Here is a 20611-nt window from a genome sequence, read left to right on the forward strand (position 1 = left end):
AGCTCCTCAAGTATTCTCTCAATAAAGCTGGGAAAGAGGGTGGCTTACTCAAGACAGAAATCAATGGTGGGGGTGAGAAGAAATGAATATCTCTCAGAGCATAAGTTGAGAGGGATGGCTGTTAATTTTTTTTTTTTTTTTTTTGGTTTGGTAACTCTGGTCAAGCCTTCTCTGTTTCTTTTCATGTCCTAACCTTTCCCCTACTTTGATGGTGGGCAGTTTAACAGCCAGAGGAGGCTGAGGCTCTAACGAATTAAATAAACTATGTCAGTGTTGAGATTCAAACAGGAGTGGGGGGAGAGTCCATCCTCAACATAAATCTATTCTATAAGGAGAAAAGCCCTTACAAATGTTTATAACTATGGATTATATGTTCAAGTGACAACTTCTCGAAAGACACATTTTCTTTTAGAAACAGACTCTACAAACGGTGGTTGACATCATATGTGGAGCACTGTGAGATGGCTCATTAAGCTGTATGGAGCTTTTAGCTCTACAAGGGAGCATGACTGCTCAGATTCCTCATGGGTAACTGACAAACCTCAGTGAGCCCTTTAAGTGAGATTTCCATTCTGCTTCCTCTGCCCACTTCCCTCAAAATTTGAGTCGCTGGATTTTGAATTTGCCTCTTTGACCTGCCCCTCCCATGGCCTGTAGGAAAGAAAACACCAGGCTGCTTTGGTCAGGGGCGCGGGCCCTTTAAGGAAGCAAGAGCTACGCTGTTTGGCCGCCGTGGCCAGCCAGTCCGGAGGTTCTGCGGGGCGAGGCCCGGTCCTTGTCACCGTCTCGGGGAGCTTCAGGCCTGGAGGCCTTCGCTGTGATCAGTGTCTCCCGCACCTCCACTGTCCAGTGAGTGAGCGCCGGCTGGGTGGGCCAGGCCGGCCGCAGGCTGTTGGGGGGAAGGGCGGGTCCTCGCGGCAGCGCCTGCCGGCGCCGAGCTCCGGGTCTTCGGGCTTGCTGGGCCGCTTTGGGTACCCTTTCCTTGTTAGCGTCCTTGGCTCTCCGGCTTCTAGTGCTAACCAGTATCGCCAACCTTGTTTCGGAGGAGCCGGTTCTCCCCTCAAAGACTCCAGGCCGCTCCCATATCGTAATTAAATAGGGGGAAGTAGGCAAAGCGTTGTCAGCGGAAATCAGCATAACCTTGCAGGAATTCCCAACTACCGCTTCAAGGTGAGCGGGTGGAGTTTTAAATTAGGGAAACATCTCCCGGAAGCTGTAGGTTCCGAGCTGGAATTTTCAGGGGAAATGGGCTAGTTTGAATGGAACTCAGAGGTAGAATTTGCTGGGGAAGTGGCCTAATTTGAATGAAACCCAAAGACGTATTGAAATGATTGTAATCATGCAACCAGTCATATACATAGGTAGTTGATGTGTCATTCAATCAGGAAATGAGTCACTGCAGAAACTTGGATAACAGAAGTTACAGGTCATGGAATTATTCTTTTTTTCTTTTTTTTTTTTTTAAGTAAAATCAAATACCAGTTCTTAGATGTGACCTGAGGAGGACAGCCCCAACACTTCCTCCTCAGAAATACCCCTACCTGTTGTAACGTGTAGCACAGCTGAGGCAAGGCTGGCACAAAGAGCCCTTTATAAGATCTCAGGAGTAAAAAAGGGAAAAATGAAGGCAGAAGGGACCCAAATCAGGATTCTTAGCCTTCTGAAACACAGTGGTGTCAGTTGTAAGTAGCAAGGTATTTGTCACCAATGACAAAGTGTTGGCATTTTTTAAAGACTTGCCTTATACAATTGAATGAATTCAAAATTATTCCTATTGCAAGGTCACTCTTAATTATTTTCTGATACAATGAGTGAGTGAGTCAAAGTCACTCAGTAGTGTCCGACTCTTTGCGACTTCATGAACTATACAGTCTATGGAATTCTCCAGGCCAGAATACTGGAGTGGGTAGCCTTTCCCTTCTCCAGGGGATCTTCCCAACACAGGGATCAAACCCAGGTCTCCCACATTGCAAGCAGATTCTTTACCACAGCTGAGCCACAAGGGAAGCCCTCTGATATAATAAGTCCCCTACATATGAACCTTCAAGTTGGCAACTTTCAAAGATGTGAATGGTATGCTTGCATCTTCAATCATGTAAGTTAGTTCATGTATCTGGCATACATTGTCACGTGCGTACATCCTCTACAAGTAGTTGTGCTTTTGTGTACTTTACTGTACAGTACTTCATAGTGTACAGGAGTATAGTATCTTTTTTCAAACTCCAGATGTCCGGAAGCAAGCATTAAAGAAGGAGTAATATAGCTAGCTGGTACGGTTACCAGCCTCTGTATGTCATCGGCTGTACTATACTACTATCCTTTTCAAGGTACTGTACTATAAGATTAAAAAAGGTTTATTTTTGGTTTGTTTTTCATGTATTTTATTTAAACCTGGAATCAGTTCAGTTCAGTCGCTCTGTCGTGCCCAACTCTTTGTGACCCCATGGACTGCAGCACGCCAGGCTTCCTGTCCATCGCCAACTCCCAGAGCTTACTCAAACTCATGTCCATTGACATGATGATGTCATCCAACCATCTCATCCTCTATTGTCCCCTTCTCCTCCCGCCTTCAATCTTTCCCAGCATCAGGGTCTTTTCAAGTGAGTCACTTCTCATTAGATAGCGAAAGTATTGCAGTTTCAGCTTCAGCATCAGTCTTTCCAATGAATATTCAGGACTGGTTTCCTTTAGGATGGACTGGTTGGATCTCCTTGCAGTCCAAGGGACTCTCAAGAGTCTTCTCCAACACCACAGTTCAAAAGCATCAATTCTTCGGCGCTCAGCCTTCTTCACAGTCCAACTCTCGCATCCATACATGACTACTAGAAAAACCATAGCGTTGACTGGACGGACCTTTGTTGGCAAAGTAACGTCTCTGCTTTTGAATATGCTATCTAGGTTGGTCATAACTTTCCTTCCAAGGAGTAAGTGTCTTTTAATTTCATGGCTGCAATCACCATCTGCAGTGATTTTGGAGCCCCCAAAAATAAAGTCTGACATTGTTTCCACTGTTTCCCCATCTATTTCCCATGAAGTGATGGGACCAGATGCCATAATCTTCGTTTTCTGAATGTTGAGCTTTAAGCCAACTTTTTCACTCTCCTCTTTCACTAAGAGGCTTTTTAGTTCCTCTTCACTTTCTGCCATAAGGGTGGTGTCATCTGCATATCTGAGGTTATTGATATTTCTCCTGGCAATCTTGACTCCAGCTTGTGTTTCTTCCAGCCCAGCGTTTCTCATGATGTACTCTGCATATAAGTTAAATAAGCAGGGTGACAATATACAGTCTTGAAGTACTCCTTTCCCGATTTGGAACCAGTCTGTTGTTTCATGTCCGATTCGAACTGTTGATTCTTAACCTGCATACAGATTTCTCAGGAGGCAGGTCAGGTACTCTGGTATTCCCATCTCTTGAAGAATTTTCCAGTTTGTTGTGATCCACAGAGTCAAAGGCTTTGGCATAGTCAATAAGGAAGAAATAGATGTTTTTCTGGAACTCTCTTGCCTTTTTGATGATCCAGTGGATATTGGCAATTTGATCTCTGGTTCCTCTGCCTTTTCTAAATCTGTCTTGAACATCTGGAAGTTCATGCTTCATGTACTGTTGAAGCATGGCTTGGAGTTTTGAGCATTACTTTGCTAGCATGTGAGATGAGTGCAATTGTGCGGTAGTTTGAGCATTCTTTGGCATTGCCTTTCTTTGGGGATTGGAATGAAAACTGACCTTTTCCAGTCCTGTGGCCACTGCTGAGTTTTTCAAATTTGCTGGCATATTGAGTGCAGCACTTTAACAGCATCATCTTTTAGGATTTGAAATGGCTCAACTGGAATTCCATCACCTCCACTAGCTTTGTTCGTAGTGATGCTTTCTAAGGCCCACTTGACTTCACATTCCATGATGTCTGGCTCTAGATGAGTGATCACACTATCATGGTTATCTGGGTCATGAAGATCATTTTTGTATAGTTCAGAAGAACTATAATATTGGTGGTATTGTTGCCACCCCTTCTTAACACCTTCTGCTTCTGTTAGGTCTATACCATTTCTGTCCCTTATTGTGCCCATCTTTGCATGAAATATTCCCTTGGTATCTCTAATTTTCTTGAAGAGAGTTCTAGTCTTTCCCATTCTATTATTTTCCTTTATTTCTTCACATTGATCACTGAGGAAGGCTTTCTTATCTCTCCTTGCTATTCTTTGGAACTCTGCATTCAAATGGGTATATCTTTCCTTTCCTCCTTTGCCTTTTGCTTCTCGTCTTTCCTCAGCTATTTCTAAGACCTCCTCAGACAACCATTTTGCCTTTTTGCATTTCTTTTTCTTGGGGATGGTCTTCATCACTGCCTCCTGTACAATGTCACAAACCTCCATCCACAGTTCTTTAGGGACTCGATCAGATCTAATCCCTTGAATCTATTTTTCACTTCCACTGTATAATCTTAAGGGTTTTGATTTCAGTCATACCTGAATGGTCATAGTGGTTTTCCCTACTTTCTTCAATTTAAGTCTGAATTTGGCAATAAGGAGTTCATGATCTGAGCCATAGTCAGTTCCCAATCTTGTTTCTGCTGACTGTATAGAATTTCTCCATCTTTGGCTGCAAAGAATATAATCAGTCTGATTTCGGTATTGACCATCTGGTGATGTCCATGTGTAGAGTCTTCTCTTGTGTTGTTGGAAGAGGGTGTTTGCTATGACCAGTGCGCTTTGCTGGCAAAACTCTATTAGCCTTTGCCCTGCTTCATTCCATACTCCAAGGCCAAATTTGCCTGTTACTCCAGGTATCTCTTGACTTCCTACTTTCACATTCCAGTCCCCTATAATGAAAAGGACATCAGTTTTGCACGTTAATTCTAGAAGGTCTTGTAGATCTTCATAGAACCGTTCAACTTCAGCTTCTTCAGTATGACTTGGATTACTGTGATACTGAATGGTTTGCCTTGGAAATGAACAGAGATTATTCTGTTGTTTTTGAGATTGCATCCAAGTACTACTGCATTTCGGACTCTCTTGTTTACTATGATAGCTACTCCATTTCTTCTAAGGGATTCTTGCCCACAGTAGTAGATATAATGGTCATCTGAGTTAAATTCACCCATTCCAGTCCATTTTAGTTCACTGATTCCTAAAATGTTGATGTTCACTCTTGCCATCTCCTGTTTGACCCCTTCCAATTTGCCTTGATTCATGGACCTAACGTCCCAGGGTCCTATGCAATATTGCTCTTTATACCATCGGACTTACTTCCATCACCAGTCACATCCACAGCTGGCTGTTATTTTTGCTGTGGCTCCGTCTCTTCATTCTTTCTGGAGTCATTTCTCTGCTGATCTCCCGTAACATATTGGGTACCTACTGACCTGGGGAGTTCATCTTTCAGTCCTATCTTTTTGGCTTTTCATGCTATTCGTGGGGTTCTCAAGGCAAGAATACTGAAGTGGTTTGCCATTCCCTTTTCCAGTGGACCACCTTTGTCAGAACTCTCCACCATGACCCGTCCATCTTGGGTGGCTCTACACAGCCTGGCTCGTAGTTTCATTGAGTTAGAGAAGGCTGTGTCCATGAGATCATCACATCAGTCCATGTCTACCTAGTATAGTACAGTACTATATACCTGATCATGTTAGTTGGATACCTAGGCTAACTCTGTTGGACTTACAAACAAATTGGACTTACAAACGTCCTCTTGGAATGGAGTCTGTTTGTATGTAGGGGACATACTGTATATATTTTGTGAGTTGGAGAATGAAAGTGGAGAGTATTGTGGACACCTTAAGGAACCTGCCAGACTTTGGAAAATGGCTTTGTTAGGACTGGAAAAGAGGGGAAGGTTGAGAATACTGAACTCCAGTGCACAGTTCACAAGGTGTGGTGTACTCGTTTTCAGGTGTGGTCTCCTTTGGGAACTACAGGGAAGCTATTCTTCCTGCTTAGCTTCTACCTGTAACCTGTGGGAATATCCCCTGATATATCCAAACTACAATCCAGACTGAAGAAGGCAAGGCCAAGAAAGAGGTAAGCCTAAGTCTTAACTTTCCAGATAGTTTCTCTTCCCTAGATGAGGACTGTAACTCCACTTCAGAGGAGAGTCCACCCCCTTATAAATAGAAGCACTCTATGGGACCCAACTCTGACATACAGGGTGTGTGTGAGTGTGGGTGTGTGTGCGTGTGTGTGTGTGTGTAAATAGGAATAGAGGACAGCTATTTTCTTGATAAATGTTTGCTGCATATGTAAAAATTCAATTATCTACTCCTACGTGCAAAAGAAAAATAAGAAATGGCAACTGTTTGAGCTACACTTTCTCTTGTATCATGCTTTCTACAACATTTGTGGGAAAGAGACACCCTGGGGACTGCCAAAATGGGTAATATATTGCTTCTGCCTTCAGGCAAGTTCTGCTCTGCTGTTGGAGACAATGGACATGGGGCTGTGAAAGTGGAGAAAGGAGAGGACTTCTGCTAGATCTCTCCACCTTACTGGGTGGCTGTGCCTCTGGTCAAAGGATAGAGTAGAACAGCAGCTGAGGGATAGGGTGGGTAGGGAAATCTCATGACTTCCCAGGCCTGTTCAGGATTGTGCCTCTCCTCTTCTGGCTCAGCTTATTATGCCTAACATTGAAGCTGATTGTGGCTTGGAGCCTCCTATAAATCCATGGTGTGTCTCTGGCCAAAATACAGGGAAGCTACTGATGTCTGGCATGTAATATCCACTCACTTGGAGCCCCATTAGCAGGGATAACCCATTATGTCTGGCCTGAAATGCCCTCCCTCTTTCTTCATCTTCTTACCAGTTAAGCTAAAACCCATGGTTTTGTGGTTTTTTTTTTTTTTTTTTTTTTTTGCTGAGGATATGGAAAATAGGAGCTTTGCCCAGGGTTCCCACAGAATATTGTGAATCCTGGGTAGAAAGCATTAAGAATGACCACTCTGAGCTGAGGTTCACAAAGTGCTCAATGGCTTACCAAAGAGAATCAGCAACATTGTTGAGGAGGGTAGAGGAGTCATAACCTTCCTGAGCTTTGTAGTGTTCTGAAGGCAGAATCAACAACTAACTGAGGTCTTCTGTAACTACCCGGTTGACTTAAGAACAAAATACTGAGTTCTGGACCATTTAGAATTGCCAGCCCACTTAAGAACTTCTTAAGTAAGATAAATAGGATAGACGATACCAAGTATTCATTTAAAATTTGTGTTTCCCAAGACATTTAAGTATCCTTCGGTTTTCCTCATTTTGAGAACTTTAATAGTAACTTAATAAGAAAAAAATGAGGCTAGAGGACAATGGCCAATGGATGTTAGCAATGGGTGAATGGAAATAGAAAGTGGGTAAGAGAGGGAAAAGGACTGTAGGAAGAGTATTGATATAGTAACCTTGATACACTTAAAGCATAAATGCAAAGAGCACAGAGAAATCAGTGTTCTAGGTGTGCAATGCATTTTCTAAGTCACCCCTCACCAGAAGCAAAAGTTCTGTCATCCAACTATACAGAATGTAAGAGAGTAGATGGTATTCACCCTGCCCCTCATTAAAAAGGAGAGAGTTTGTTTGTTTTTGTGTGTTTAGTTCTTCCAGATATACAGTGGGAAGAAAAATCAGGAAATATGAACCTATAGAACAGGAAAGGATTTTGGAAATCACCTGGTTGTTAGCTGTGCCTGTGTAAGTAAACGATGGCCAGGGGCATTATTCTGTCACTCTAAGGCACTGCTGTGCACTCTAAGCAGGTATCTTTTCCTGCTTTATGAAAACTAAAAGCAAGAAAAGACTGTTGGTTAAGTCTGTCCAAGATCAGACAGCTAGTTAGGAGCCACGACTAGAATCCATAATGTGTTCCAGGTCAGAAAATTTTCTTTTTTTTTAAATTTTGTCTTAAGCTCATGATAGCCTGAAAAATAGAGCATGTGAGGATGCATGTAGAATACACTGCTTTAAACTTTGCTGTTTTACATTTTAGGTCAAGATGGGGTTTATATTTTCAAAGTCTATGAATGAGAACCTGAAAAGCCAACAGGAGTTCATGCTTATGAATTCCCGACTTCAGGTACATTAAAAAAAAGTTTACGTTGTTACAGTGCTTAAAGTTTCTGTCACGTGTGTTTCGGTGCTATGTTCTCCTTAACCTCCCCAAAGGTAAAATGCTCTTGGTGCTCTACCCTCAAAGACAAGATGAAATGGACTACTAATTATCTGGTGAAGGGACTTCTTTAAATCTTTAATCTAGATACCTAATGTAAAAATTTCCATAAAGAAGGAACAGATAACTGCTTACAGAGTGTATGGCAAACAGAATAATGCACCTCCTCCCCACCAAACGATGTCTGCATCCTAACCCCCTGTCAGTATGTTATGGCGAAACGGACTTTACAGTGTGAGTAAGCTAATGAGTTTGTAGGGGCAGATCCTGGATTATCCTGGTTTTTCTAGATGGGTCCAATGTAATCATAAAGGTCCTTTTAAGGGGAAGAGGGAGGCAGGAGGATCAGAGTCAGAGAGAGAAATTTGCAGATGCTATGCTGCTGAGTTTGAAGATGGAGTAAAAAGTTCAGGCAGCCTCTAGAAACTGGAAAAGTTAAGGATATAGATTCTCTCCTAGAACCTCCAGAGGGAATGCCATCCCTCCAGTCCATTCTGAACTTCTGACCTCCAGAACTAGAAGGCAATAAATTTGTGTTGTTCCCGAGTTGGGAAGATCCCCTAGAGAGGGGAATGTCTGCCCACTCCAGTATTCTGGCCTGGAGAATTCCATGGACAGAGGAGCCTGGCAGGCTACAGTCCACGGGGCTGCAAAGAATCAGACATGACTGAGATACTTTCACTTTTCAAGCCACTATTTGATAATTTTTTATAGCAACAATAAATTCTAATAGAGTATGAACACTTGACACTGGATTTATACAATGGCTGCTGCTAAGTCACTTCAGTCATGTCCGACTCTGTGCGACCCCATAGACGGCAGCCCACCAGGCTCCCCCGTCCTTGGGATTCTCCAGGCAAGAACACTGGAGTGGGTTGCCATTTCGTTCTCCAATGCATGAAAGTGAAAAGTGAAAGTGAAGTTGCTCAGTTGTGTCTGACTCTTAGCAACCCCTTGGACTGCAGCCTGCCAGGCTCCTCTGCCCAAGGGATTTTCCAGGCAAGAGTACTGGAGTGGGTTGCCATTGCCTTTTCCGATACAATGGCTAGATAAAAAGATCAAAGCAAAGTAGAAGATTGTCTAGTTGCCTAATATATGTTATTAAAAAGTATTTTAAAATGTACATCAGATACATGTATATGTACAGCTGAGTCCCTTTGCTGTTCACCTGGAATACTACAACATTGTTAATCAGCTAAACCCCAATACAAAATAAAACATTTAAAGTTTGAAAAAAAATGTTATATGTCAAAATCAAGTATTAAAAGTTTGACTGAAGTTATTTTCCTAAGATTTCTAACAAAGATCTCTAGGCCTCTGCGGTTCATTATAGCCCTAGGAGCAGATGGTCCTATTGTGAGACATATAGTGACTGGTTAAAAGTGAGGACTAAAGCAAGGCCGCCTGGGTTTGAATCCCACTTCTACCTCCTGACTCACTGTGTGGCTTGTGCTTCAGTCTCCTAACCTGTAAACTGGAGGTGATAATCTAGCCATTGCTGTTGCCATTATTATTATGATAAGAGTGTTTTCTATGAGATAAAGATTTCTCTGGGGAGAATGGAACTGTTGCAAAGAATGGGCAACTGAACTATTTAACAGAGTAAAGTGACTGAGAGGTGACCAAACATTAGGTTTATGAACCAACAGAGTATGTTACATACTCAGAGAGTCCTTGTCCAAGACCTCTGGAAATTATAGGGCCTTTTACAGAAGTCAGGGTTTGTGAAGGTAAGCTAAGAGATTAGCCTATTACTATTCCATGGATGCTGGCAGAACACAGGATACACCTATGTGTAACAGAGGCCTTTTTTTTACTCACAGCACAGTAAGAGGATAAGCATGAGGTTCATGTCAATTCCTCATGCTTCTCAAGTCTGATGGAGGTGACAATGATGGGTTCACATGGGTGCTGTGCACTCAGTGGGTTGTGCCACCCTTGAGGAACACTGGGCTTGGGGAATCTACTGCTTTTCTAGTGAGTGGGGAGCTGGTGGAGTTGAGGTGGGGAGAACTTCATAACTCCTTCCTGAAGGAAAACCTCAAGAGATGGCCTGAACAAACAGTAGTCTGGGCCTTGCATTCTTGGCCTATCCAGGCCCATGGTAGATTGCCTCTCAGTGTGACTGACCAGAGCATTGAGAACAGCCTTGACTTCTGCCCACTATAGTTGGCACTGAGGTCAAACTGGCAGGAGTACTGTCGGCACCATTAGTTTTCAGCTTAGCCAAACCAAAGGTGAACCAGGCCCAGACATTTAGGACAAACTGTGAATCCGAAGGGCCTGTTGAGCCAGTAGCTTTGCTCCAGGTGTCAGAGTAGGGGATAAAGTTTTCCCCAAAGTAGTAGTTTCTACTACTTTATGCAAAACCGAGATGACACTAGGGCCAGGCTAGCCACATCCTCAAATTTATTATTTTCATTTGATCAGCAAATGGGTACTTTCCTTGTATTTTCATGTCCTAGTTGATCCACTCAAAAATGGGGATGTCAGACCTGAGAGTTACAAATTCTCTAGGGGTTTAGGTTTTTAACAGGAGCTCAGTAATAGGCCAGTTAACTGCCTCCCTGGTTTTTTTTTGAAAGTAGTTCAGTTCAGTCGCTCAGTCGTGTCTGACTCTTTGTGACCCCATGAATCACAGCACGCCAGGCCTCCCTGTCCATCACCAATTCCCGGAATTCACTCAGACTCATGTCCATCGAGTCAGTGATGCCATCCAGCCATCTCATCCTCTGTTGTCTCCTTCTCCTCCTGCCCCCAATCCCTCCCAGCATCAGAGTCTTTTCCAATGAGTCAACTAGAGAATTGTTTTATTTGGTGGGAGTGTTTAGGACTCTAAGTCCGGGAGACAGCATCTTACAGCTCTGAGAAAACTGCTCCAAGGAAGCAGGGGGGAACTCAGGCTATATACAAATTTGCAACAAAGGGAGCTAAAGTGCCTCCCTTTTTGAAAGGGGTATGTTATGGGTTTGGATCTCATCCCACTCCCAAATTCTTATGTTAAAATCCAAACCCCTATTACCTCAGAATGTAATCTTATTTGGAGATAAGAGTCTCTACAGAGGTAATCTAGTTAAAATGAAGTCATTAGGGTGGTGGCTCTAATCCAGTATGACAGCTATAAAATTTGGACACAAAGACATGCATACAGGGAGAATGTCATGTGACTAGGAAGAGCGTCCTGAAACAGAGGCTTCTTTCACAGCCCTTACAAGGTACCAACCCTGCTAACACCCTAACTTTGGACTTCTAGCCTCCAAAGCTGAGACAGTTTATTTCTGTTGCTGAAGCCACCCAGTTTGTGGTACTTTGCCATGGCAGCCCAGAAAACTAACATAGGATGCATTTTGGTGCCTGTGTCCAGTATGTGGCACTGCTTGTATTGGGCAGTGGCTTCTGGAGATGGCTGGGATTTTCTATTTTTGTCTCTATTGAATATATTGCTTCTATTGGACCTCTTGGGAGGGATCAGAGAATTCCTCAATGGGAGAATGTCCTCTCGTCACTATGAACATTTACAATAAAAGCAAGTAAAACAAAGTACATTGTACATTTATATTCAGGGGACACAACTGCAGTTATGTTGAATCAGTCCAGTGTATTTTAATTTCCTTTTCTCACTGCAAACTGCTCAAACCCTATCAGCTGTACTTTGCTCTATGGGAACAAAGACCAAAGATTTTAACATAGGTACTTCAGGGGTTATCATGATAGTTTCAGGAAATTAGGCTATTAGGAAATACAAATGTATTTTTTCCCTTTGGTTTCTCATTCTGGAATTGGTACTGTTTCCTCCCCTGTGCTCTCCTGACCCCTAGAGAGCTCAGGGGCATCGTTCTTTTAGCCAACACTGGTGCCACTGCTCCGCCCTGCATCCTTAGCACTTTGGACCACCTTGGCACTTAGCACACCCTCCCTGCATGGGACCAAGTAGACATGGTGCCCATATCCAGCAGAGCCATAAACATTCAGTCCCTCCTCTCCCCTCCCTGAAGTTCCCTGGCACACTCAGCCATCTTCCCTGAAGCAGCTCAAGTTGGAGGAGAGGAGAAGGGAAAGAGCAGCTCAGAGCCAGTCAGCAAGGGTTTGACTTTACTCTCAATTTCAAAGGGCTTCCCACCACTGGACTCCACAAACAAATATCTGATGTATTTAGTCTATGCAGAGTTCTATATCCTAAAGGCTGACACCACTATTTCAGCTTTATGGAACCCCTGACCCAACAGCCGCAGCTACATTGCATGCCTTTTGGCTGGGGAGGGGGGCTTGCTGCCCCACTGATGTCATGATAACATCCTTTCTTTCTCCTACTCCAGAGAAGAATGTGCCACAACCAAAGCACCATCTGGGAGTCTTGTTTGGACCCTACATTTTGCTTCTCAGGCTCACTTAACACACAAGACAATGAGAGATCTTTATTCTACCCTCCTACTCCCACCACCACTTGTGCAAAAGCATTTGCTTCCAGATCTCAGGGAGCTTTCTGATACCCTCTAACCCAACCAACAAGGGCCCTTCTCCTGTGTCTTCCAGAAAGTGAAAGTGAAAGTGAAGTCGCTCAGTCATGTCCGACTCTTTGCGACCCCATGGACTGTAGCCTACCAGGCTCCTCTGTCCATGGGATTTTCCAGGCAATAGTACTGGAGTGGATTGCCATTTCCTTCTCCAAGAAGGAAGTTGGTGTCTTCCAGAACACCATATCTATCATCACCTTATCTTTGTCCCCAAACTGGCAGCCTCCATGAAATTCAGGTCTGGAATTTTACTCTACTTGCAAGTTAACAAGTTAGCCTGCTATTGTTTCACAGATGCTGGCAGAAGCCTTGGTCCCAGCACAGCAAGCAGCATGAGCATAGTGTTGCTGCTAGTTTTCTCTGTGCTCCATGTAAGCCCCATGAAGGTGGGCCTGGTTGGATGTTGAGGTGGATGCGTGGGTTTGTGACATAGGTGAAGAACAGTGAGCTTGTAGAATCTATCACTTTTATCATGAATGGTGAGCAAGGCTGCTCTCTGACTGGGAAGAGATGTTGCTTCATCCCTCAAAGTTGCTCACTGCAAACACAACCCTGACAAATGGCTTGGTCGAAGAGCAGGGCCTCTATCCTTGACCTACTCAGCAAGAATGCTCAGGTCAATGGCAGACTGATTTCTTCCAACACATGTGTTGGTTAGGATGATAGTTTTTCCTTGTTGACCAGGATATACTTTACTATTTTACTTTTAATTTTATGGAGAATAACAAAAAATAGTATAGATCAACACAGTTGAAGCAGCCTTCCAACACTAAAGCTGCCCGAGTTTTCATCCTAACTGGGGCAGCCAAGGGAGAGGCATACTCATCTCTGGCAGTTTGGGAAGATCGTCTTGGTCCTTAAATGCTTCACATTTAAAGGAATTACACATTTAGCATCATTTTAAGACTTTGAGCTATTTCTTTTTAAAGAAACATAATGGCATATTTTATATATATGAGAATATATTTGTAAATTATGAAGCATAATAAAATGAACATGGATGAGTCTATGACTAAATTGAATAATTATATTATCACAATACCCCTGAAGCTACCTATGGGTTCTTCCCTACATGCTGAATGAACCCAGACAGCTAAAGCTAGACTGGAATGTCCCAGAGTCCATAAAACTAAGCATGGCTCTGAAAAATGGAAGAAATGGGTCCCTAGGGTGGGAGATGACATGAAAATTCTTCAAAGAGGAGGTTTAAGAAACCCCAATTAAAACACTTGGCCTACTAATATCTCTAGTCTGTGATGGCATGTCTCTTGGCTCTTTTCCTATTTAATGGCACTTCAATTAAAAAGGATAAATAGAAGAAATAAAGCAACACATTTATTTAAAAGAAGCCTAATAACTAGAATTGTTTTCCCAGTGGGTTTTTTTTTAAGTTCTACTTTTTTGGTTAAAAAAAAAGATAAATCATAACTTGATAATTCCACATTATTGGTGTTTTTCTTTCAGAAGAAAGGACCAGAATTAGAGATTCAGCTACATCTTATACCACTGTCGAGGTTCCCAACTCTGGCTGTATTCAGATTCAGATTCGATTCAGGGGGTCTTTTGAATGTACAAGTCCCACCCCAGACCAATCAGATTTCTTCATGGCCAGGCATGTAATTGTATTAAGCTCTTCAAGGGACTATAATCCACAAACTGGGTTGAGAACCTTTGCTCTTTCCTTTTGCTACATAACTGTAATTGGTGATTGGCAGTGACAATATAGCATACATTGGCGATAAAGCCAAATATGTTTTCAGTTTAAGTAAGTTAATCATTAAGTTAAATCAATCACTGGAGTCTGGTTAATAAAAATTTATAAGAGGCTTCAGATCAAAAAGATTTCTTTTTTGTTTACAAATTGGTTGCAGTTGAGCTGAGGAGAATTCACATTACTCAATTTAATGTTTTCAGATCATCAGCAAAAGTCAGTTTCTCACTCCTTTTCTAGCCTCTGTTACTGCAGATAGTGAATGGATGGCTGTACTCAGCCAAGTATCTCGGGTAAAAATGAATATGTTCTTAAAAATGCCAATAGATGGCACACCTAAATCAATTATATATGACCTAGTGTTAGTTGCTTAGTCATGTCCAACTCTTTGTGACCCCGTGGACCATAGCCCACCAGGCTCCTCCATCTATGGATTCTCCAGGCAAGAATACTGGAGTGGGTTGCCATTTCCTTTTCCAGGGGATCTTCCCAATGCAGGGATCGAACCTGGGTCTCCCACATTGCAGGCAGGCTCTTTACCATCTGAGCTGCCAGGGAAGCCCATGATATATGATCTAAATGGCCAGAAAAGCATTTTGGTATTTTTAAAATAGGATACAAACTACAAGGACAAAGCAGAAAAAAAGGAGGGAAAAGATTCCATGGGTCCTTGCTGTTCTGTAGTGTTTTTGTAGGCAAAGCAGTCACGGTCCATGTAAAGATTAGAGGGCAGTTTATTAATTGTTCACTAAGAGCAGGCAACAAACTAATGACAAAAAAATTACACAAGAGCCAGCCTTTGACCTGTAAGTCTGTATAGCATTTGGTGTGAAGAAAATGAGGTATAGATACAAAGCAAAAATATAGTTATTTAATATATATGAAATTATGTATTACATGCTAAGCAGGATTCAGACATGTAAAAGGTACAGGCTCTATATTCAAGGAACTTCTCATCTTATTTGGTGGGAAGATGGTGAGGTATGCTGCAAATAACCAGATATTTGTGGTATGAATGTGGCAGGCAGAATAAAGACCCTGTAAAGATGTCTACACCCTAATCCCTGAAACTTATGAATATATTACTTTATATGGCAAATGGACTATTGCAGATGTGACTCAGGGAATAGACTTTGAGGTGAGAAAATTATCCTGGATTATCAATATGGACCCAATCTAAACACACAAATTCTTAGAAGTAGAGAGTTAAAGACCAAAGAGTCAGAGAGATGTGATGTTTCTGGCTTTGAAGATGGAGGAAGGCACCCCAGACAAGGAATGCAGGTTGCCTCTAGAAGCTGAGAAATGCTAGCGACAGATTCTCCTCTACACTCTCCAGAAAGGAACACAGCCCTGCAGACATTATGATTTTAGCCCATTCAGACCTGTGTTGGACTGCCAATGTTCACAAGAAAAGATAATAATCTGTATTGTTTTAAGCCATGGTTGTAATTTGTCTATACAATGGTATATGCTAGAGTTATTTTTACAATGTGAAATACAGTGTAGACTCAACAAATGCTTCTTCAAATATATAAAAATTAAAACAGCAAATAAGAGCAAATAGCTTACAAAAAACTGAAATTGCTTAAATCCTTATAACTCCAATATCTATAATTCTTATGTCCTCCATCTGCTTTTTTTTTTTTTTTTTTTTTGGAGGTGAAAGCTATACCAACATCTTAGAATAAGAAGGGCTTGATGTTCTAAGGAAAGCTAGGAAGTACAGTGTTTCCTTTGTAGAGAGTCCTGTGGTGACAAGGAACCCAAAATGTAGAGCAGGTACTGAAGAGGACAGGAAAGCAGCCAACTCCATCTACAGCAAAAGGATAACCAAGTGGAAACTGGCTCAAGACATAGAAGTGTCAGGGGACTTAACCAAGAAGTACCTTGGAATAAGAGAAGTGTGATTAACACAAGTTCACCCACAGTGGGCGCTATAAGGAAGGATACAGCAGCTTGATTCTACTGTCTTCATTCACAACTGTCTTCAACTTATTCCTCTGAAACTCATTTCTGGCATGTCCCCATCCTGGTTACCTGCTCTTAACCTCCCTCTTCTGAGATTCTTTTTTTTTTTAATTGCAGTAAAACACACACAATATAAATTCACCATTTTAAAGTGTGCAGTTCAGTGACGTTTAGTACATTCACAGTGTTGTACAACTATCACTACTACTTGTTTCCATTACATTTCCCTCACCCCAAAAGGAAGCCCCATACCCATTAAGCATTCACTCCTCATTCTCCCACCCTTTCAGACCCTGGCAACCACTAATAGCAGATTAGAGCACTCTGGCAACCACTAATAGCAGATTAGAGCACTCTGTCCTGATGGATTTGCCTGTTCTGGGCATTTCATGTATGGAATTATATAATATGTGGTCTTTTGTGTCAGGCTTATTTCAATTAGTGTAATCTTTTCAAGGTTCATCTGTGTTGTGTAATGAATCAGTACTTCACTCCTATTCATTCCATTGTATAAATATACAACATTTTGTTTATCCATTCACTGGTTTAAAGACAGTAATATTGTTTCCCCTTTGGCTATTGTGAATAGTGCTGCTTATAGAAATACTTGTACACATTTTTGTTTGGATACCTGCTTTTCAATTCCTCTGAGTATATATATCAGGAGTAGAACTGCTCAATCATGTATCAATTTTATGTTTAATTTATCCCAGAACCACACAGTGGCTTTACTATTTCACATTCCTATAACAATATATCATGATTACCATTTCTCCACATCCTCACCAATACATATTATTTTCCTTTAAAAAAAAATTCTAGCCATTCTGCATGGGTTTACAGAGGTATCTTATTGTACTTTTGAATTTCCACAAGTAATAATACCATTAAATATTATTCATGTGCTTATTGGCCATTTGTTTATCATGTCTGGGGAAATATCTCTTTTAGTTCTTTGCTCATGTCCAAATTGGATTGTTTGTCTTTTTCTTGTTGAGTTGTGTGAGTTTCTTATTTAGTTGGATACTCAATCCTTATCAGATATAAGATTTGCAAGTATTTTCTCCCATTCTGTGGGTTCTTTCTATTCTTGACAGTGTTCTTTGATACATACAAATTTTAAATTTCAGTGAAGTCCAATTTATTTTTTCTCTTATTGCTTATGATTTTGGTATCATAGTCTGAGAAAGTATTGCCAAATCCAAGATCATTAAGATTTGCACCTGTGTTTTCTTCTAAGAGTTTTATAGTTTCAGCTTTTATATTTATGTTTGTGTTCCATTTTGAGTTCATTTTTTGCATATGGTATAAAGTAAGAGTCCATTTTCATTCTTTTGAATGTGAATATCCAGTTATTTGAGTATAAGGTTTATTCTTTATAAACATGAAGTTAGATACTGCGCAGTAAAGATTAGGAATCTCATAGTTAAGGCTGTTACTGGCTCAGATGAAGATGCTGTTCACCTGGGTCCAGGCCCTCTGAAATGAACATCTTGACCTGTTAGTGATCTTCAAGTTCCTGAACTTCAAGACAGTGTGGTAAGATGCTAGTGTCTTTTTTACTAAAGGTGGAATGAAGGGAAATAAGTTAACTATACTATGAAGGACTGGGTATAAATGCAAAGAATATACCTAAGGAATTTCCTAACTTTTAAAGAAACTTCTAAAAATGTTCAGCAAGTCTTCAAGTGTGGGACAAGATATTAATTTGTCTGAAATCCCTTAGAGGAGTTAATAAAAACACTAAGAATTCCTGTATATTGTCTATGTTGAGAAATGAAAGAAAAATAATTAATGAAAGTCATTGGTACCATAGACATTACCTTCTACAAAGACAAATAACAAAGAAGGGTCAAACCACCAAGTTGATCCTTTGCTGCCTAGCTCTTCCATGCTGACAGGTGGGTCCAAGACCCTTCCTACACTCAAATTCTCGAAGGGGAACACTGGTTTTAGGTTTGTTCACAATCTTAAATGAGACCAATGAATCCAGTTATAGAGGATCATGAAGATTTTCCTTTTAGTTTCCTCCCTCATCTAGAATTCTAGTTTCATAAATCTAATCAGAGTGAATTTTATTTTTAGTTCTTCATTGCTTGAGCAAGTAGGGAGTATTTATTAACTCTTATTTATCTAATTTATTAACTCAATTCATTAAGTATATTCTTACTTAATAACTCATTTACTGAATGTCCAGTATATGCAGAGTTTTGGGCCCAAAACTATTAATTAAAAAATGATCCTATGGCTTTAATAATTATTTTTGCTTTCCTCTAAAATCTTCATTATACATACAATGTATACACACCCAGACTTACCCCATTTATCTCAGAAATAATGTAAGGTAGGCTTGCTGTTAAAATCTTTAGACTTCTCATATGTGTCTTGTTTCTATACCATTTTCCTCCTTAAGACAACTGAAAATATGGGGCAACAGGGGGAGAAGGATTTTAGAGAGAAAAAATAACCCTATAAACATCCTTAATACTTAATATAAGAGGGAAAGCTAAAATATCATTATTCTTGAATAAAGTTACTAAAATGCAGAGTAAGAGTGAATCCAGATTTTAAGAAATGTTTTAGCTTGAGATAATATTATATTTGCAGAAAAGTTGGTAAACCATCAATAGGAGAGAGTTTACGTATACCCTTTGTTCAGCTTTCTTCAATACCAACAATTTGTAAAATCATAGTACAGTGACCAAAACCAGCAAATTAACATCAGTACAATACTGTTGACTAAATTACTGATCTTTCTGAAATTGACCAGGTTTTCTCCTAATATTCCTTTTGTGTTTCAGGGATCCAAGATCTCATATTGCATTTAACTGTTGTTTCTTCTTAGACTCCTTTGGTCTGTGACAGTTTCTCATTCTTTCCTTTGCTTCCATGATAAGTACTTTTTGTATAAGTACTGGTTATTTCATATAATTTCTCTCACTTTGGGTTTTTCCAACTTTTTCTCATGACTAGACTGAGTTTGTGCACTTTTTACACCTTATTCTTAAACCACAGAATGCTGTTATGTCTTTCTCATTGCATCATATCAGAGAATACTGTTGGTAGGTCTTGTTACTAGTAATGTTAAACTTTGGTCACTTGGTTAAAGGAAAGTTACTATTTTTTTCTTATTGATAAATATCTTTGAAGAGATATGTTGAGAGTCTGTTACTGTCTTGCTTCTCCTCAAACTTTTGCCTACTGCTTTTAGCATCCATTGGTGGGATCTTACATGAAAAACTGATTACTGTAGTGTTTGCCTAATGGTAACTTTTTATTTCCTTCATTCCATTTATATTTGCTCACTGGAAAAGCTATCCCATCTCCATGTATTTATTTATTCAGTTATTTATACCAATATGGTTGTATGGACATATTATTCTATGGGTTATAATTTAGTACCATGATTATTTATTTTATGGCTGAAGTTATTTTGACTATTGGGAATTCCTTCCAGTTGATTCCTATGTCCCTTTGGCATATCCCTTCATTTTTGCTCATTTTCTGTGATCATAAGTTAGTTCATATATATCGCTCCTGTCCCAGGCCTGGAACTAATCACTCATTCAAAGAGTCCTGGTTTTTAGAAAATGGTGTTTAGAAACCAAGATCTGGGCTCTAAGTGTACTTACTGCTGTGGTCATTATTCCCAGATCCTTTCAGCAAAGACATGTATTTATATATTAACCCATGGATAGACACAGACTTATACATAGAAGTATTTCATATTCTAAACCATGAGTTCATACTGATACATCTAATTCCAGTGCATTATGATGTTTCAGTCTGGCCTTTCCTTTTTCTTTATATTTAAGTTTTTTTCTCAAACAGTGAAAAACCTGGCTCTCATTTTCTATAGTATATTCACTTCAATCCTAGTGGAAACACGAAATAGTTACAGGATTGCCAATACATATCCTGATGAGAAACAGGTTCACTAACCAGAGAACATTATTTGCATGTTCTTTTCCCTTTTACACTGTCAAGTCAAGCTACTGTTTTTCTGTAAATTAGATTAGTTCTTCCTAGGCTCCATCAGGGTGATTATGTCATTTGCAGTACAGTTATACTTTGGTGGGCTGCAGTCCATGGGGTCGCACAGAGTCGGACACGACTGAAGCGACTTAGCAGTAGCAGTAGCAGTAGCAGTATACTTGGTATTCTCTCCATATCCAAGTTGAGTTTAGTTACAGGGTAGGGGAGTATATGAAACAAAACAATGTTCTAATAATTAAAGCTATACAAAATGATACACTCAAAGGAGCATCCCTCCGTCCT

The 20611-nt window shown here is 40.6% G+C and overlaps 1 protein-coding gene across 2 annotated transcripts in view; it reads left to right on the forward strand.

Moving 5' to 3' along the window:
* Nucleotides 1–713: 713 nt before the first annotated feature.
* The window catches only part of LOC109562903 (insulin-like peptide INSL6), a 73906-nt gene continuing 54008 nt past the window's right edge, over nucleotides 714–20611 (forward strand). For both annotated transcript variants that reach the window (XM_070794582.1, XM_019965991.2), the window contains exons 1-3: nucleotides 714–849; nucleotides 5888–6015; nucleotides 7958–8044. Coding sequence is in view for 1 of the 2 variants with exons in the window: in XM_019965991.2 (XP_019821550.1) it covers nucleotides 7964–8044 (81 nt within the window). In the remaining variant the exon portion in view is untranslated. The remainder of the gene's footprint in view (nucleotides 850–5887; nucleotides 6016–7957; nucleotides 8045–20611) is intronic.

Source organism: Bos indicus, chromosome 8 (genome assembly GCF_029378745.1).
Source record: "Bos indicus isolate NIAB-ARS_2022 breed Sahiwal x Tharparkar chromosome 8, NIAB-ARS_B.indTharparkar_mat_pri_1.0, whole genome shotgun sequence".
NCBI lineage: Eukaryota > Metazoa > Chordata > Mammalia > Artiodactyla > Bovidae > Bos > Bos indicus.